This window comes from Balaenoptera borealis (assembly GCF_965194805.1).
Source record: "Balaenoptera borealis genome assembly, chromosome: 1".
Classification (NCBI taxonomy): Eukaryota; Metazoa; Chordata; class Mammalia; order Artiodactyla; family Balaenopteridae; genus Balaenoptera; species Balaenoptera borealis.
The window spans coordinates 5962603-5983051 of NC_138860.1; the positions used below are offsets into that span (position 1 = coordinate 5962603).

General features: G+C 37.7%; 1 protein-coding gene across 2 annotated transcripts in view; it reads right to left on the reverse strand.

Moving 5' to 3' along the window:
- The window catches only part of CFH (complement factor H), a 99335-nt gene that overhangs the window by 34721 nt on the left and 44165 nt on the right, over positions 1–20449 (reverse strand). For both annotated transcript variants that reach the window (XM_082394236.1, XM_082394237.1), the window contains 2 exons: positions 2710–2892; positions 737–913 (listed from right to left, as the gene is read on the reverse strand). In XM_082394236.1, the coding sequence (XP_082250362.1) occupies positions 737–913; positions 2710–2892 (360 nt within the window). The remainder of the gene's footprint in view (positions 1–736; positions 914–2709; positions 2893–20449) is intronic.

Here is a 20449-nt window from a genome sequence, read left to right on the forward strand (position 1 = left end):
CTTATCTAATCCCCACTCTTTCTCACCCTACATGGCTTCCTGAAAAAAAAAAAAAAACTTCAAGAAACCAAATAAAATTATATTATTCCTTTCCTTAAAATTCCTTATGACCTTTCATCAATCATAAAATTAATCCAAATGTGAACATGCCCTGAAGTAACCTGGATAATCTTTCCTTTGCCTCCTATCCAGCCTCAGCTCATAAAGTTCTCCCACACCTTGAGTAGAATCCATTAACCTTGGTATTTCCCAAATATTGTTTTGTTGCCAAAGCTTTGCATATACTGTTCCCTTGGCTTGGAACATTCAACATCCACTCAGTTGGCCAGAGACTGTAGCCCTGTTTCTAGCCCTGGAGAAAAGACAGCTGATTGGCAAAGATAAAAGAGATTCATGTCACTGTCCTCAGAACTTCTCACAGTGGGAAAATAAAGAGCTCCTCTCAGTACCTGCAGAAATTAATACTCAAGGTAGGAGGTATAAAGCAGAAATTCAGGAGCAAAATAGTTGAAGAGGTTGTAAGACACTGTCATTTTGGTAATGAGTGAGTCTTTGCATTTCAAAACTTCCCCTCTACCCAGTTTATATTAAAGCAGAAGGAGACATCTTGATTTTAATCATTGTGCCTTAACAATGACTCTAGATCAGTCAAATTTGGTAAAAATAAAACATTTTTGATGATTATTGTTAATTATGTTCATTTTGAAAAGAATAACACCTGAAAAGGAGTTCTTACCATAACATGCAGGTTTATCAGACCAGCCACCTTCACCACACACGATGGAGCCTGTGGTGTGTCCATCTTGGCTCTCATGCCCATCAAGGCATTCGTAGTCCAGGCTGTCATTGACCTTAAACCATGTGCCATCGCTTCTGGCTCTGGCATTCTCAAATACTGGCATATCACAGGATTCTAATGGATAATGGAATAAAAATATTTCATTTCTAATATTATTTAGTGGGCAATCTGATTAAGTCTCACCTCAAGGGGAAAGGGGGCTTTACCAATTGGTATGTGCTAATAAATAATGATACAAAAATAATCCAAGAATACCAGTGATAGATCACTGTCCTGAAATAGTTACTCAAAATGAAAAAAATATGTTTCTGTTATTGTCTTTTTCGTCTGCAACACACGGCTTGCGGGATCTTAATTCCCTGACCAGGGATCGAAACCGTGACCCCTGTAGTGGGAATGCGGAGCCCTAACCACTGGATCGCCAGGGAATTCCTGAAAAAATATGTTTTACACAACATTTTTCTCAACACTTAATGTCTCTGAAATATTTCTTTTATGAACATTTTTCTCAATTTAATTATACTTACGCATTTTCCCCATGCTAGTAATAAGCCATTACAGATGTATTGTACTATTTTTATAACAGCATTTTCTGAATTAATATGCTGAACTTATTAGCAATTGTGACATATATGCAAGAAAAAAATTGATTAATTGAAAAAAAGTAATTTTCAACAAGGTAAGTAAATTTTTAAACATTCTATAGAATTCTACTTTAAAACACACTAATATTTAAAGTCACATGCTGATTTTTCTTTCCCAAATATATTTCTAATGGTTGTGTATTCTTTTATATTTATCAAGGTTGAATGCAGAAGTAGTTCTATTATTTATAACAAGTTACAAGAAAGTAAAATGTTTCTTTATAAGAAAGTAAAATTGAACAGTATCAATTTTCACTAACACCGTAATAGAGTGATGTTAATAAAGGTTTAAATAATTAATCTCAAATTTCATAATGTGTTATGTAGCCAGCTAGCTTAAAACTTTAAAAAATTAAAGCAAAACTATACTAGTATAAACAAAAGAGAACTTTTCTCTTCCATGAAAAGAGCGTTAGAATGGAAAATTGGTCACATATTAGTGCAAAGTGAATTTGATATGGGGGCAACTTTTATCATTTTCTCTTTGGCTAGTGCCCATGTTAAGCATAGACATTGGAAAGCAAAAGAAATAAAATGTAAACAGTAGAAAGGGATATCTTAAACATCCACTTCTCTTGAAGTGAATATGTAAACTATCACTTCAAAAATATCATTGTGCAGCTTTGGGATGAATAAGATAAACTCAGCAAATTGTCCTTAGAAAATCGTCATAAACGTCTGTGTGGTGGGACAGAAAAACCTCTCAGCACAGCAGAATTTGGTCCTATTAGATGTTTATGAAGATTTCCTAACAGAGAGAATTTTTCGCAAGTGGATCTACCCTACAGTTTCAAACATATAAAATTTACAAGTTATATTATTTGAAGATTATGCACTATGGACTCATATCTTCACTTAAAAACATAACTTTTCGGCTTAGGAGGAAAGATTCTGACATAAAAGTCTCATAAAATAAAATCAGATACAATTGGCATAAAGGACTCAGCTAAAAATAAATGAGTTTATACCAGACTATAGGTATGTCTTCTAGCTAAATTAGTTTTTAATCACGGGATGTTTTAAAGTGAAAAAACCTTGAAGTGAAGGATGCAATGATATTCTACCCTACTAGTAATTAATCATAAAAGGTAAAAAATGATACACATTTTTAAATTTATCTTTTCAAATACAGCCATGGAACCACATCAACACCTCATACCACCCCACCCCAGCAAAAAAAAAAAAAGGATAAAAAGAATGAAGTTAAAGAAAACTTCTCTAGAGTGATCATTAGGATAATGAATACTAAAATAATCAATTACTTACTAATGCATACAGGTTGCATTGACCATCCACTTTGCAGACATGTAATTAATCCTGATGTATTACCATCTGCTGTTACATATCCTGATTTACACTTATACTGTGTTTGCTTATTTAAAGGATATGTAAAGGTAGATTCAGAAAAAAATCCATTCTTAATTTGTATATCTGATTTTGAACATGTTTCTAAAAGGGAGAAAGCATAAAGAAAAGATAAGCATATATTTATAAACATTTTATAAGGACGCAAATAATATAACTATAGAAAAATGGGGAGTCATTTATAAATGTAAACTTAGAAAAATTCTAATCATTTAAGTTCTGGTGTGAGAGAAAAAAATCTATGAGTTTCCAAAGATATTAAATCAAGACACTTTATTCATTTTTTTAGAACAAAGCAAGATTTAAAGTACTCAGAATCCTTACTAGGAAATTATTAGAAATCTGTTTGTCTAATGGATCTGGAATCCTACAGCATGTCAGAACTCTATTAACAATAGGTTTCCTTTCCTGGGACTTGTTCAAAACATTGCTTAGTCTGGATCTCTTAAGCAACCCAGAACACAGTTAACAAATTGGGGTAGCTCAGATCAGGTGATGATCTCAGAATCTTCCACCACAGTTACCATAGCCTTTGGCATGTATCAGCTCCCATTATTCAAAACACTGGTTGAGAGGCTCCTGCATTCAAGGCAAGTGAGAAAATGCTAAAATCCTAACTGTTAGGAAAAACTGAGACACACTCTCACAATAAACCCCACCTAGGCACAGCACCATATAATTGGGAGGGAACCCTCAACTCCCAGCTTCTCCTGGAGGAGCAAAGAGTTTGAACCACAATCTAGGGCTCCAGTTTTCCAACGGCTAGTCCAGGGTCTGGCTTCTAACTCACCTGCCTCTGGGAGGGCCCAGCATTTCCAGTCCCCTGGGACTACTGAGGACAAAGTGGCAGTTAGGAATGGCTGCGCTAGCACTGCTCACAGGTCATCCCCTAGCTTAGTGCAGAGTGAGCAGCTCCCAGTTTCTCCATGGAAGGAGTTAGACTACACATCTAGACCCTCATCTTTTCTAGCTGCTGCCTAAGGAACTGGCTCCTAACTAACCTCTCTCTGAGAGCTGATGAAGCCCAGAATTTGTTGGTGCCTGGGGACTACAGAGAGCAAAATCATGGTTTGGAAGAGCACAGGGTTTGAAGGAGCATGCAGGCATTTCCACAGCCCTTCTCCTCAGCTCAGTGCAGAGTGAGTGAGGGGATAAACTCCAGCTCCCAGCTTCACCAGCTTTTCTGGCTTCTAGCTCACCTGTCTCAGGACGTAGATGGGAGTTGGCATACTCTAGACCCCTGGAAGATGCTAAGTACAAAGACAGCAGTTTGGATGAGCATAGAGGTTAGACAGGCATCCAGAATCTCTGGCCAGGCTGATTGATGAAGGCTTTCTACTTATGAGTCCAGTCTGTGAAGACTAGGAGTTGTGGGTGTTTAATCTAATGCACAGATATCAACACAGAGATTCGAGAAAAATAATAATAGAGAAATACGTTCCAGTCAGAAGAACAAGATAAGTATCTATAAACCAACACTAACGAAATGGAGACAGGTGATTTCCCCAACAGAGAGTCAAAATAGCAGTCATAGAGCGAAAAAGTTGACAAAAGAGTAAAGCAGAGGTGGTTTGGGCCTGGCATATGTCCCAGGTGAGTGTCACGGGCAGCTCCCATGTCCAAGCCTAAGTACTCAGCTTCTTCCCTTGCTTCTGATGTTCTCCCTCTTGTAACTAAAGCTTGTGGGTTTATTACTAGGAAATATTTAGAAATGAAATGCATTTTGCAATGGCAAAAAACCCCAAAACAAACAAACAGAAACCCCAAAACCCACAAAATAGCCATCATAAACATGCTTACATGTAAACATGTGTGCTTACATGTAAGCATACGTAAACACACATGCTTACATATGTAAGCATACATGTAAACATACATGCTTACATGTAAACATACGTGTACAAAGTAAGAATTTCAACAGAGAGATAGAAAATATAGAAATTACCAAAAGAGAAATGGTAGAACTGGAAAATGTGATAAATAAACTGAAAAATTAAACAGAGGGGTTCAACAACGGACTAGAACAAGAAGAAAAAAGGATCAGTGGGCGCAGAGGTCACTAAAAATAATTGAGTCAGAGGAGCAAAAAGAAAAAACAATAAAAAAAAGTGATCATAGGTTATGGCACTTATGGGACACCACCAAAATGATCAATATATATGTTACAGAAGACTGAGAAGGACAAGAGAGAGGGAAAGGGGCAGAAAACTGAATCAAACATACTAAAACAACTGAAAATGCACTAAATCTGGGAAAGGAAATAGACATCCAGATCCAGTAAGCCCGAATGAAGTACGATGAACTGCAAAAACATACAACCCCCCCGACTGATACACATAATCAAATTGTCTAGAGTCAAAGACAAAGTAAAATATTGAAAACAGCAATAGGAAACATCACAAAGAAGGGAACCGCAAAACTACCAGGTGATTTTATAGCAGAAACGTTGAAGGCCAGAAGGGAGTGGGATGATATACTCAAAGTGCTGAAAGAAAAAACTGCTAAGAATACTACACCAGCAAATTGGACCATCACAAATAAAGGGGAGGTACAAATATTACCAGACACACAAATGCTTAGGGAGTTTATCGCCACTAGATGTGCATACCAAGAAATGTTAAAGGCAGTTCTTCAAGCTGAAAAAGAAGGGTGCTAAACACCAGCACAATAGCATAAGAAAGTATGACACTCATTGGTAATGGTAAATATAGAGACAAATATAGAATACAGTGATGGGTAAATAACTTTTTAAAAAAATAGATCTTTATTGGAGTATAATTGCTTCACAATACTGTGTTAGTTTCTGTTGTACAGCAAAGTGAATCAGCCATATGCATACATATGACCCCATATCCCCTCCCTCCTGAGCCTCCCTCCCATCTTCCCTATCCCACCCCTCTAGGTCACTGCAAAGCACCGATCTGATCTCCCTGTGCTATGCTGCTGCTTCCCACTAGCTATTTTACATTTGGTACTGTATATATGTCGGTGCTACTCTTACTTTGCCCTAGCTCCCCCTCCCACCCCGTGTCCTCAAACTCCATTCTCTATGTCTACATCTTTATTCCTGCCCTGCAACTAGGTCCATCAGTACCTTTTTGTTTTTTGTTTTTTTTTAGATACCATATATATGTGTTAGCATACGGTATTTGCTTTTCTCTTTCTGACTTACTTCACTCTGTATGACAGACTCTTAGGTCCATCCACCTCACTAAAAATAACTCAATTTCGTTTCTTTTTATGGTTGAGTAATATTCTGTTGTATATCTGTGCCACATCTTCTTTATCCAGTCATCTGTTGATGGACATTTAGGTTGCTTCCATGTCCTGGCTATTGTAAATAGTGCTGCAATGAACATTGTGGTACATGTCTCTTTAGAATTATGGTTTTCTCAGGGTATATGCCCAGTAGTGGGATTGCTGGGTCATATGGTAGTTCTATTTTTAGTTTTTTAAGGAACCTCCATATTGTTCTCCATAGTGGCTGTATCAATTTACATTCCCACCAACAGTGCAGGAGGGTTCCCCTTTCACCACACCCTGTCCAGCATTTATTGTTTCTAGATTTTTTGATAATGGCCATTTTGACTGGTGTGAGGTGATACCTCATTGCAGTTTTGATTTGCATTTCTCTAATAATTAGTGATGTTGAGCATCTTTTCATGTGCCTCTTGGCCATCTGTATGTCTTCTTTGTTGAAATGTCTACTTAGGTCTTCTGCTCATTTTTTAACTGGATTGTTTGTTTTTTTGATATTGAGCTCCATGAGCTGTTTGTATATTTTGGAGATTAATCCTTTCTCTGTTGTTTCATTTGCAAATATTTTCTCCCATTCTGAGGGTTGTCATTTTGTCTTGTTTATGGTTTCCTTTGCTGTGCAAAAGCTTTTAAGTTTAATTATGTACCATTTGTTTATCTTTGTTTTTATTTCTGTTACTCTAAGAGGTGGGTCAAAAAAGATCTTGCTGTGGTTTATATCAAAGAGTGTTTTTCTTCTAAGAGTTTATAGTGTCTGGTGTTACATTTAAGTCTTTAATCCATTTTGAGTTTATTTTTGTGTATGGTGCTAAGGTGTGTTCTAATTTCATTCTTTTACATGTAGCTGTCCCGTTTTCCCAGCACTATTTATTGAAGAGGCTGTCTTTTCTCCATTATATGTTCTTGCCTCCTTTGTCATAAATTAGGTGCCCATATGTGTGTGGGTTTATCTCTGGGCATTCTATGCTGCACCATTGATCTATATTTGTTTTTATGCCAGTACCATCCTGTCTTGATTACTGTAGCTTTGCGGTATAGTTTGAAGTCGGGGAGCCTGATTCCTCCAACTCCGTTTTTCTTTCTCAAGATTGCTTTGGTTATCTGGGGTCTTTTGTTTTTCCCTACAAATTGTAAAATTTTTTGTTCTAATTCTGTGAAGAATGCCATTGGTAGCTTGATAGGGATTGCATTGAATCTGTAGATTTCTTTGGGCAATATAGTCATTTTCACAATATTGATTCTTCCAATCCAAGAACATGATATATTTCTCCATCTGTTTATGTCATCTTTGATTTCTTTCATTAGTGTTTTATAGTTTTCTGAGTACAAGTCTTTTGCCTCCTTAGGCAGGTTTATTCCTAGATATTTTATTCTTTTTGTTGCAATGGTAAATGGGAGTGTTTCCTTAATTTCTCTTTCTGATTTTTCACTGTTGGTGTATAGGAATGCCAGAGATTTCTGTGCATTAATTTTGTATCCTGCAACCTTACCAAATTCATTGATTAGTTCTAGTAGTTTTCTGGTGGCATCCTTAGGATTTTCTATGTATAGTATCATGTCTTCTGTGAACACTGACAGTTTTACTTCTTCTTTTCCAATGTATATTCCTTTTATTTCTTTTTCTTCTCTGATTGAAATGGCTAGGACTTCCAAAACTATGTTGAAGAAGAGTGGCGAGAGTGGACATCCTTGTCTTGTTGCTGATCTTAGTGGAAATGTTTTCAGTTTTTCATGATCGAGTATGATGCTTGCTGTGGGTTTGTCATATATGGCCTTTATTATATTGAGGTAAGTTCCTTCTATGTCCATTTTCTGGAGAGTTTTTATCATAAATTGCTGATGAATTTTGTCAAAAGATTTTTCTGCATCTATTGAGATGATCAAATGGTTTTTATTCTTTAATTTGTTAATGTGGTGTATCACATTGATTGATCTGCGTATATTGAAGAATCCTTTCATCCCTGTGATAAATCCCAGTTGATCATGGTGTATGATCCATTTAATGTGTTGTTGGATTCTGTTTGCTAGTACTTTGTTGAGGATTTTTGCATCTATGTTCATCAGTGATATTGGCCTGTAATGTTCTTTTTCTGTGATATCTTTGTCTGGTTTTGGTATCAGCGCGATGGTGGCTTCATAGAATGAGCTTGGGTGTGTACCTTTCTCTGCAATTTTTTGGGAGCATTTGAGAAGGATGGGTGTTAGCTCTTCTCTAAAAGTTTGATAGAATTTGCCCGTGAAGCCATCTGCCCTGGACTTTTGTTTGTTGGAAGATTTTAAATTACAATGTCAATTCCATTACTTGTGATTGGTCTGTTTATGTTTTCTATTTCTTCCTGGTTCAGTCTTGGAAGGTTGCACTTTTCCAGGAATTTGTCCATTTCTTCATGTTTGTCCATTTTATAGGCATATAGCTGTTTGTAGTAGTCTCTTACAATCCTTTGTATTTCTGCTGTGTCAGTTTTGATTTCTCCTTTTTCATTTCTAGTTTTATTGATTTGAGTCTTCTCCCTTTTTTTCTTGATGAGTCTGGCTAAAGGTTTATCAATTTTGTTTATCTTCTCAAAGAACAAACTTTTAGTTTTACTGATCTTTGCTATTGTTTTCTTTGTTTCTATTTCATTTATTTCTGCTCTGATCGTTATTTCTTTCCTTCTACTGAGTTTGGGTTTTCTTTGTTCTTCTTTCTCTAGTTGTTTTAAGTGTAGGGTTAGATTGTTTATTTGAGATTTTTCTTGTTTCTTGAGGTGAGATTGAATTGCTATAAACTTCTCTCCGTCTTAGACTGCTTTTTCTGTGTCCCATAGGTTTTGGGTCATCGTGTTTTCGTTGTCATTTGTTTCTAGGTATTTGTTAATTTCTTCTTTGATTTCTTCAGTGATCTCTTGGTTATTTAGTAGTGCACTGTTTAGCCTCCATGTATTTGTATTTTTTACGGTATTTTTCCTGTAATTGATTTCCAATCCCATAGCGTTGTGGTCAGAAAAGATGCTTGATATGATTTCAATTTTCTTAAATTTTCCAGGGCTTGATTTGTGACTCCAGATGTGATCTATCCTGGAGAATGTTCTGTGTGCACTTGAGAAGAAAGTGTATTCTGCCACTTTTGGGTGGAATGTTCTATAAATATCAATTAAATATCTGGCTTATTGTGTCATTTAAAGCTTGTGTTTCTTATTTATTTTCTGTCTGGATGATCTGTCCATTGGTGTAAGTGGGGTGTTAAAGTCCCCTACTATTATTGTGTTACTGTCAATTTCTCTTTTCATGGTTGTTAACATTTGCCTTATGTATTGAAGTGCTCCTATGTTGAGTGCATAAACATTTATAATTGTTATATCTTCTTGGATTGATCCTTTGATGATTATGTAGTGTCCCTCCTTATCTCTTGTAATAGGCTTTATTTTAAAGTCTATTTTATCTGATACAAGTAATGCTACTCCAGTTTCCTTCTGATTTCCATTTGCATGGAATATCTTTTTCCATCCCTTCACTTTCAGTCTGTATGTGTCCCTAGGTCTTAAGTAGGTCTCTTGTAGACAGCATATATATGAGTCTTGTTTTTGTATCCATTCAGTCAGTCTGTGTCTTTTGATTGGGGCATTTAACCCATTTACATTCAAGGTTATTATTGATATGTATGTTCCTCTTACCATTTTCTCAATTGTTTTGGGTTTGTTTTTGTGGATCTTTTTCTTCTCTTGTGCTTCCCACCTAGAGAAGTTTCATTAGCATTTGTTGTAATGCTGGGTTGGTGGTGCTGAATTCTCTTAGCCTTTGCTTGCCTAAAAAGCTTTTTATTTCTCCATCGAATCTGAATGAGATCTTTGCAGGTAGAGTAATCTTGGTTGTAGGTTTTTCTCTTTCATCACTTTAAGTATATCCTGCCAATCCCTTCTGGCCTGCAGAGTTTCTGCTGAAAAATCAGCTGATAACCTTATGGGGATTCCCTTGAACGTTATTTGTTGCTTTTCCCTTGCTGCTTCTAGTATTTTTTCTTTGAATTTAATTTTTGATATTTGATTAATATATGTCTTAGTGTGCTTCTCCATGGGTTTATGCTGTATGGGACTCTCTGTGCTTCCTGGAATTGAGTGACTATTTTCTTTCCCATGTTAGGGAAGTTTTCCACTATAATCTCTTCAAATATTTTCTCAGACCCTTTCTTTTTCTCTTCCTCTTCTGGGACTCCTATAATTCGAATGTGATATGTTTAGTGTTGTCCCAGAGGTCTCTGAGATTGTCTTCATTGTTTTCATTCTTTTTTCTTTATTCTGCTCCTCAGCAGTTATTTGCACCATTTTGTCTTCCAGCTCACCTGTTTGTTCTTCTGCCTCAGTTATTTTGTTACTGATTCCTTCCAGTGTATTTTTCGTTTCAGTTATTGTGTTGTTCATCTCTGTTTGTTTGTTCTTTAGTTCTTCTAGACCTTTGTTAAACATTTCTTGTATTTTCTCAATCTGTGCCTCCATTCTATTTCCGAGATTCTGGATCATCTTTACTATCATTACTCTGAGTTATTTTTCAGGTAGATTGCCTATTTCCTCTTCATTTATTTGGTCTTGTACTTTTTTACCTTGCCCCTTCATCTGTGACATATTTTTTTGCTGCCTCTTTTTAAAATTTTTTTTATGAGTGGGATTGTGCTCCTATCTTACTGTTGTTTGGCCTGAGGCTTCCAACACTGGAATTTGTAGGCTGTTGGGTAGACCTGGGTCTTGATGCTGAGATGAGGACCTCCCTGAGACCTCACTCTGATGAATATTCCCTGCGGTCTTAGGTTCTCTGATAGTCCCATGGTTTGGACTCCGAGCTCCCACAGAAGGAGCTTTGCCCAGCCCCTGGCCCATGGGGCATCCAAGATCCCCCAAGCCACATGGGGTGGCAAAAAAAAAAAAGAGAACAATAACAAAGTAAAAAAAAAATTAGACTAGGAAACTAACAGATATATTAGAAAGAATATAAAAATAAAAATACAGATGAATCAACAACTGGGAAGTACATCAGTACCACAATAGTACAAAAGCAGAGGAGGGAAAAGAAGAAAAAAAAAAAAAAGAAAGAAGAAAACGAAAAAAAAAGGAGCAGGAAAGCCTTGGCTGTGGAGGGCAGGGTCTAAGCAAGGGTGAGGTTTGGGTGGTGGGTGGGGCCAATGCTCAGGACCCAAAGGGCTAGAAAAGGCCCTGGGAGCTGTGGGGGGTGGGGCTTAGGCTCAAGGAACATAAGGGGCCAAGGCGTGTCCCCCACCCCTCATCTCAGAGGGCAGGGGAACCTCACCTGGGAGCCCAGCAGGCTTCCTGGGCTAGAGTGGGTGGGGCCAATGCCCTCTGCTCCTCTCCTACTCCTCCCAAGTGTCCTTCCCACCTGCCTCTCCTGATCTCCCTGACCTCTGGGGTGCCAATCCTGTCTGGCCTCCACTTCTCCTCCCCCTTCCATCCCCCCCACATCCTACACGTTCACCTGGGGGTTCTTCCTGTCTCCTGGGGGGTCAGGGTCCCCCACCAGCAGCTGGCAGGCACCCTAGTGGTGGGAAGATGCTAACTCCACGTCTCTCCACAACACCACCTTGATTCTGCCCCCCCAAATCACTTTTAATGCTAGTGTAAAAGTTAAAAGACAAAAGCATTATGAATAAATATAACAAATTATATAAATGGTTACAAACAAAATTGGATGTAAATTGTGGTGTCAACAACTTAACATGGAAGGGGAGAGAGATACAAGTTTATAGCTGTAAAAATTAGACATTTTATGTAAGCCCCAACAAGAGTATACCTATACATTACATCAAGGAAAAGAGAAAGGAATCAAAGCCTATTTAAACTGACAAACAAACAAACAAACAAATAAGGAAACAAACCCAATGAAACACAAAGGAAGATAGCAAGAAAGAAAAAGAGAGACAAAAGAACTACAAGACAAACAGAAAATAAGTAATAAAATGGTAAAAGTAAAAAATTATCAACAAAAATACTTTAAATGTAAATATATTAAATGCAACAATAAAAGACATAAACTGGATGCATGGATAAAAATACAAGATCCACCTTTATGTTTTCCATAAGAAACTAACTTTAACTTTAAGGAAAAACACAGGCTGAAAATATAGGGATGAAAAATGATATTCCATGAAAATGGTAACCAAAAGAAAGCAGGGCTAGTGATATTTGTGTTAGACAAAATAGACTTTAAACCCTTACCAGAAAACATGGGATCTTGGAGGCACAAGACATTCATTGTTTTTTTTCCTGAACCAACAACAGAAATTTGACATCCATCCACAGACAAACCTGTCTTTGAGGGAGGCGTGGGACTCAACACAATATGCCAAGGGACCCAGGAGGAGTCTCACCCACATATGCATGAAATAAAAGGCAGACAGGTCTCTGTCCAGACTGTGGTGTCTGCAGTGACCCATGAACCAGCTCTAGCCTCACTCAGCCTCAGTCCAGGAGTCACTGGAAACACTATCTTATACAATCACACATGGAGGAGAGTCCTTATGTGAAAGTCCAGGTTTTCACAGGAGGAGCTCCAGCACACACTGGAGAAAAAAAAAAATATGAGTTTGGATTCATTGGACTGGGTAAGAGGAACAGCTCAACTTTACCTTCATCACCCCTCCCCCAAAGGAGGCACAGCTTAAGGCTAATAGAAAACTTCCTGGGCCCCTGATTTCTCCCGCAGGGGAGTGTGTGTATGATCTTGCAGCTTCCCCATCTGTATGGGACCTGCCAAAAGGCTCATTTCTCTTTCATTCCATCCAGAGTACTAATAATGAGCTATATGTCTGGGAGTCAGGAAGAGGCTATGAAAGCAGAAGACTGGACACTTACAGAGCATTAAAGGGAGGCTGATCCTACTAACTGTATTGCAAACTCCATTGAAGAACTCACTCAAAAGCTGCTGGGACTGCCTCACCTTCCTGTTCACTCAACTGGCCCACTGGCCCCTTCAGGGCTCTGTCTGCCTCACTCACACACCCTCCCATCTTGTGGCCAACCCCTGTGGGCACAACTGACATTGGAGGTAAAAGCAAGCTTTGATAGACAGCTAGTGAGCATGCACAGAAATTTGGCTCAAATCTGTGGGCCAGGGAGAGAATAGAAGATTAAGATGTAGTGCCATCTTTGGGGAAACAAAAGACAGGCTGTCAGCACCCATCCTGGTGCATTGTAGGATCTAGACAAGGCACACAAGCACAGAAGTTCTGCCACTAGAGGGAGAAGAAGTGTGAGCTGGTGTTCCCATAGAAGATCTGAGATAGTCTAAAAGTCTGTAGCAGGGCTGAAGGAAGTTGTCTCACCCCCAAAGGATACTGGTACTTTCAAAGCAAACACAACAACACTTAACTTCAAGGAACATGAAATCAAGTAACATGGCATCAACAAAGTATCACAAAAATCTTCAGTATTCAAACTCAAAGATTGGAGATCTGTGATTTACCCAATGGAGAATTCAAAATAGCTGTTTTAAATAACTCAGTGTGCTACCAGAAAATACAGGAAGACAACTGAAAAACATCAGGAAAACAATACATGAACAAAATGAGCAGTTTACCAAAAAGATAGAAATCCAAAAAAAGAACCAAAGAGAAATTCTGGTGCTGAAAAATCCAATGCTGAAATGAAAATGCAATAGAGTAGCATCAACAACAGAATGAAACAAGCGGAAGGAATCTGTAAGATAGATGACAGATATACTGAAGTTATCCAGTCAGAGGAGAACAAAGAAAAAAGAATGAAAAAGAATTAAGAAAGGCTACATGATATATGGTATGTCATCAACAGAACCAATCTGTGAATTATTGAAATTCCAGAGGAGAAAAGGTGGAAATGGGGGCAGAAAGCTTATTTAAAGAAATAATGGCTGAAAACTTCCCAAATCAAGGGTGAGATTTGAATATCTAAGTTCATAACATTTTTAGGTGACCAAACAAAATCGATATAAAAAGGTCCTCTACAACACATATTATAATAAAACAGAAATAAATCAAAGAAAAAAAGAGAAGTCTTAAAGGCATCCTGAGAAAGAGACCTTGGAACTTACAGCAGAACCCTCATATGGCTCTAAGTAGATTTCTTAGCAGAAACCTAGTGGGCCAGGAGAAAGCCAAGTGCTGAAAGAGAAAACTGCCAACCGAGAATACTTTATTTGGAAAACGTCATTCGGAAATGAATGGAAGATAAAGACTTCCCCAGACCAACAAATACTGAGGGAATTGAACACCACTAGTCCTGTCTTACTAGAAACACTGAAAGGAGTTATTCAAGCTAAAGTAAAAGAATGCTAATTAATAACATGAAAATACACAGTACACTGGTAAATTTAAGTATACAGCCACATACAGAATACTCTAGGACTTTGATATGGAATGTTAAACACTTAACATATTAAAGTTAAAGGACAAGAATATAAAAATAACGATAGCAACAACTATTTGCTAATAAGTACACACCATAAAAAGAGGCAAATCATGACATCAAAAATATAAAAGGGTGAAAAACAACAACAACAACAACAACAAAAAACAAACAAACAAACAAAAAATATATAAAAGGGTGGAGGGTAAAAGGAAAGAGTTTTTGTATGTGGTTGATGCTCACGTTTCATCAGTATAAAATAGACCGCTGTCTCTGTAAGATGTTTTATTTAAGTCTCATGGTAAACACAAAGCAAAGAAACCACACTAGATTCACAAAAGGTAAAGAGAAGTTTATTAAAAGCATACTACTATAAAAATCATTAATTCACAAAGGAAGGCAGTCAGAGAGGAAGAAAGGAATTAGGAAACTACAAAAGAGTCTTAAAAAAAGAGATGGTATTAGTAAGTCATTACCTATCAATAATTACTCTAAATAAAAATGGATTGGGCTTCCCTGGTGGCGCAGTGGTTAAGAATCCACCTGCCAATGAGGGGGACATGGGTTCGAGCCCTGGTCTGGGAAGATCCCACATGCCAGGGAGCAACTAAGCCTGTGTGCTACAACTGAGCCTGTGCTCTAGAGCCCGAGAGCCACAACTACTAAAGCCCTTGAGCCTAGAGCCCGTGCTCTGCAACAAGATAAGCCACTGCAATGAGAAGCCCGTGCAACCCAATGAAGACCCAATGCAGCCAAAAGTAAATAAATAAATAATTTTTTAAAAAAATGGATTGCATTCTTCAATAAAAAGACATAGGATGGATAAGATGGAGGAGTAGGAGGATGCAGAGTTCGTGTCTCCTCATAACTAGGGCACCTAGTAGGTGCTGGTGGGGGACCTTGGACACCTAAGGGGAAGAGAGGAATCCCTATGTGACCAGGTAGGACGTGGGGGTCGGGGGAGGAGGAGGAGAGGAAAAGTGGAAGTGGGATGGGACTGGCACGCCTGAGGGGCAGCTGGGGGAGGGGAGGCGTTACCATGCTTGGAGGGGTCAACTCACAGTGAGAGAATCAGTGGAGATGGGGAGAGACCTTCAGGGGATCAGGAGATAAGAAGGGAACATGGCCAGTGTCTCCCCTGCCCACTCTGACCTGGCAAACCTGCTGGAGGCCTGGGCCTGAAACTCCACACTCCTGGGCCCCCTCTGGCAGCACAGGCCCTGAGCCTAATCCCTGCCACCCCCAAGGCCTTTTCTGGCCTTTTTTTCTTTTCTTTTCTTTTTTTTTGCCATGCTGCATGGCTTGCGGGGTCTTGGTTCCCAGGCCAGGAATTGGGTCTGAACTCCTGTGGTGAGAGCGACGAGTCCAAGCCACTGGACTAACGGTGAATTTCAGGACCCAGGGAATATTAATCGGTATGAGATCTCGCAGAGGTCCTCATTTCGGCACCAAGATCTGGCTCCACCCAACTGCCTGCAAACTCCAGTGCGGGACACAGCAGGCCAAACAACCAGAAAGACATGAACACATCCCTCCCTACACATCAAAATAAAAAATGAGATGACAAAAAATATGTCACAGACAAAGGAGCAAGGTAAAAACCTAAAAGACCAAATAAATGAAGAGGAAAAAAGCAACCTACCTGAAAGTCAATTCAGAGTAATGATAGTAAAGATGATCCAAAATCTCAGAAATAGAATGGAAGAATGGATCAAGAAAATACAAGAAATGTTTAATAAGGACCTAGAAGAACTAAGGAATGAACAAACAGTGGTGAAAAACAAAATAATTGAAAATGGAAAATACACTAGAAGGAATCAATAGCAGAGTAACTGAGGCAGAAGAAAAAATAAGTGAGCTGGAAGATAGAATGGTGGAAATAATTGTCAAGGAGCAGAATAAAGAATGAAAAGAAGTGAGACAGTCTCAGAGACTTCTGGGACAACATTAAACACACCAACATTCAAATTATAGGGGTCTCAGAAGAAGAGAAACAGAAAGAGTCTGAGAAAATATTTGAAGAGATCACAGCCAAAAACTATAAGTCTTAGTTTTAGTTTATAAAACTAAACTATGGGCCTTCCCTGTTGGCGCAGTGGTTGAGAATCTGCCTGCCAATGCAGGGGACAAGGGTTCGAGCCCTGGTCTGGGAAGATCCCACATGCCGCGGAGCAACTGGGCCCGTGAGCCACAATTACTGAGCCTGCGCGTCTGGAGCCTGTGCTCCGCAACAAGAGAGGCCTCGATAGTGAGACGCCCGCGCAACACGATGAAGAGTGGCCCCCGCTTGCCACAACTAGAGAAAGCCCTCGTGCAGAAACGAAGACCCAACACAGCCATAAATAAATAAATAAATAAATAAATAAAAAATAAAAAAAAAAGAGATAAGGTCACTAGACACTTAAAAAATAAATAAATAAACAAACTACAAGTCCAAGAAGCACAGAGAGTCCCATACAGGATAAACCCACGGAGAAACATGCCAAGACACACATTAATCAAACTAACAAAAATTAAATTCAAAGAAAAAATACAAAAAGCAGCAAGGGAAAAGCAACAAATAATGTTCAAGGGACTCCCCATAAGGTTATCAGCTGATTTTTCAGCAGAAACTCTGCAGGCCAGAAGGAAGTGACAGGATATATTTAAAATGATGAAAGGGAAAAACCTACAACCAAGACTACACTACCAAGCAAGGACCTCATTCAGACTCAACAGAGAAATCAAAAGCTTTTCAGACAAGCAAAAGCTAAGAGAATTCAGTACCACCAAACCAGCTATACAACAAATGCTGAAGGAAATTCTCTAGGTGGGAAACACAAGAGAAGAAGAAGACCCACAAAAACAAACCCAAAACAATTAAGAAAATGTTAATAGGAACATACATATTGATAATAACGTTGAATGTAAATGAATTAAATGCCCAGCAAAAGTCACAAACTGGCCGAATGGATACAAAAACAAGACCCATATATATGCTGCCTAAAAGACACCCACTTCAGACCTAGGGACACATACAGACTGAAAGTGAGGGGAGAGAAAAAGATATTCCATGCAAATGAAAATCAAAAGAAACCTGGAGTAGCAATACTCATATCAGATAAAATAGATTTTAAAATAAAGACTGTTGCAAGAGACATTAAAGGGCACTACGTAATGATCAAGGGATCAATCCAAGAAGAAGATATAACAATTATAAATATTTATGCACCCAACATAAGAGCACCTCAATACATAAGGCAAATGCTAACAGCCATAAAAGGGGAAATCGACAGTAACACAATAATAGTGGGGGACTTAACACCCCACTTACACCAATGGACAGATCACCCAGACAGAAAATAAATAAGGAAACACAAGCTTTAAATGACGCAATAGACCAAACAGACTTAATTGATATTTCTAAGACATTCCACCCAAAAGCAGCAGAATACACTTTGTTCTCAAGTGCACACAGAAAATTCTCCAGGATAGATAACATCTGGAGTCACAAATCAAGTCTCAGTAAATTCAAGAAAATTGAAATCCTTTCAAGCATCTTTTCCAAAAACAATGCTATGACATTAGAAATCAATTACAGGAAAAAAACTAAAAAATACAAACACATGGAGGCTAAACAGTACACTACTAAATAACCAAGAAATCACTGAAGAAATAAAAGAGGAAATCAAAAAATTCATAGAAACAAATGACAACAAAATCATGACGACCAAAAACCTATCGGATGCAGCAAAAAACAGTTCTAGCAGGGAATTTTATAGCAATTCAATCCTACCTCAAGAAACAAGAAAAATTTCAAATAAAAAATCTAACCTTACACCTAAAGCAACTAGAGAAAGAAGAACAAACAAAACCCAAAGTTAGTATGAAGAAAGAAATCATACAAATCAAAGTAGAAATAAATGATATAGAAATGAAGAAAACAATAGCAAAAATCAATGAAACTAAAAGCTAGTTCTTTGAGAAGATAAACAAAATTGATAAACCTTTAGCCATTTAGCCATACTTATCAAGAAAAAAGGGAGAAGACTCAAATCAATAGAATTAAAAATGAAAAAGGAGAAATCAAAACTGACACTGCAGTAATGCAAAGGATTATAAGAGACTACTACAAACAACTATATGCCGATAAAATGAACAAACACGAAGAAATGGACAAATTCTTGGAAAGGTGCAACCTTCCAAGACTGAACCAGGAAGAAATAGAAAATATAAACAGACCAATCACAAGAAATGGAATTGAAATTGTAATTAAAAATCTTCCAACAAACAAAAGTCCAGGACAGACAGCATCATGGGCAAATTCTATCAAACTTTTAGAGAAGAGCTAACACCTATCCTTCTCAAACTCTCCCAAAATATTGCAGAGAAAGGTACACACCCAAGCTCATCCTATGAAGCCACCATCGCCCTGATAACAAAACCAGACAAAGATATCACAGAAAGAAAATTACAGGCCAATATCACTGATGAACATAGATGGAAAAATCCTCAACAGAATACTAGCAAACAGAATCCAACAGCACATTAAAAGGATCATACACCATGATCAAGTGGGATTTATCCCAGGGATGCAAGGATTCTTCCATATACACAAATCAATCAATGTGATACACCATATTAACAAATTAAAGAATGAAAACCATATGATCATCTCAATAGACGCAGAAAAAGCTTTTGACAAAATTCAACACCCATTTATGATAAAAACTCTCCAGAAAGTGGGCATAAAGGGATCCTACTTCAACATAATAAAGGCCATATACAACAAACCCACAGAAAACATCATTCTCAATGGTGAAAAATTGAAAGCATTTTCTCTAAGATCAGGAACAAGATAAGGATGTCCACTCTCGCCACTATTATTCAACACAGTATTGGAAGTCCTAGCCATGGCAATCAGAGAAGAAAAAGAAATAAAACGAATACACTTTGGAAAAGAAGTAAAACTGTCAGTGTTCACAGAAGACATGATACTATAGATAGAAAATCCTAAGGATGCCACCAGAAAATTACTAGAACTAATCAATGAATTTGGTAAATTTGCAGGATACAAAATTAATGCACAGAAATCTCTGGCATTCCTATACACTAACAATGAAAGATCAGAAAGAGAAATTAAGGAAACAATACCATTTACCATTGTAACCCAAAGAATAAAATATCTAGGAATAAGCTTACCTAAGGAAACAAAAGACCTGTATGCAGAAAACTATAATACACTGATGAAAGAAATCAAAGATGACACAAACAGATGGAGAGATATATCATGTTCTTGGATTGGAAAAATCAATATTGTTAAAATGACTATACTACCCAAAGCAATCTACAGATTCAATGCAATCCTTATCAAATTACCAATGGCATTTTTCACAGAATTAGAATAAAAAATTTTACAGTTTGTATGGAAACACAAAAGACCATCCAAAGCTAAAGCAATCTTGAGAAAGAAGAACAGAGCCAGAGGAATGAGGCTCCCTGACTTCAGACTATACTACAAAGCTACAGTAATCAAGACAGTATGATACTGGCACAAAAACAGAAATATAGATCAATGGAACAGGATAGAAAGCCTAGAGATAAACCCACGCAGCTATGGTCAACTAATCTATGACAAAGGAAGCAAGGATATACAATGGAGAAAAGACAGTCTCTTCAGTAAGTGGTGCTGGAAAAACTGGACAGCTACATGTAAAAGAATGAAATTAGAACACTCCCTAACACCATGCACAAAAATAAACTCAAAATGGATCAAAGACCTAAATGTAAGACCAGACACTATAAAACTCTTAGAGGAAAACATAGGAAAAACAGTCTTTAACGTAAATCACAGCAAGATCTTTTTTGACCCACCTCCTAGAGTAATGAAAATAAAAACAGAAAGAAACAAATGGGACCTAATTAAACTTAAAAGCTTTTACACAGCAAAGAAAAACATAAATGAGACAAAAAATAACCCTCAGAATGGGAGAAAATATTTGCAAACAAAGCAACCGACAAGGGATTAATCTCCAAAATGC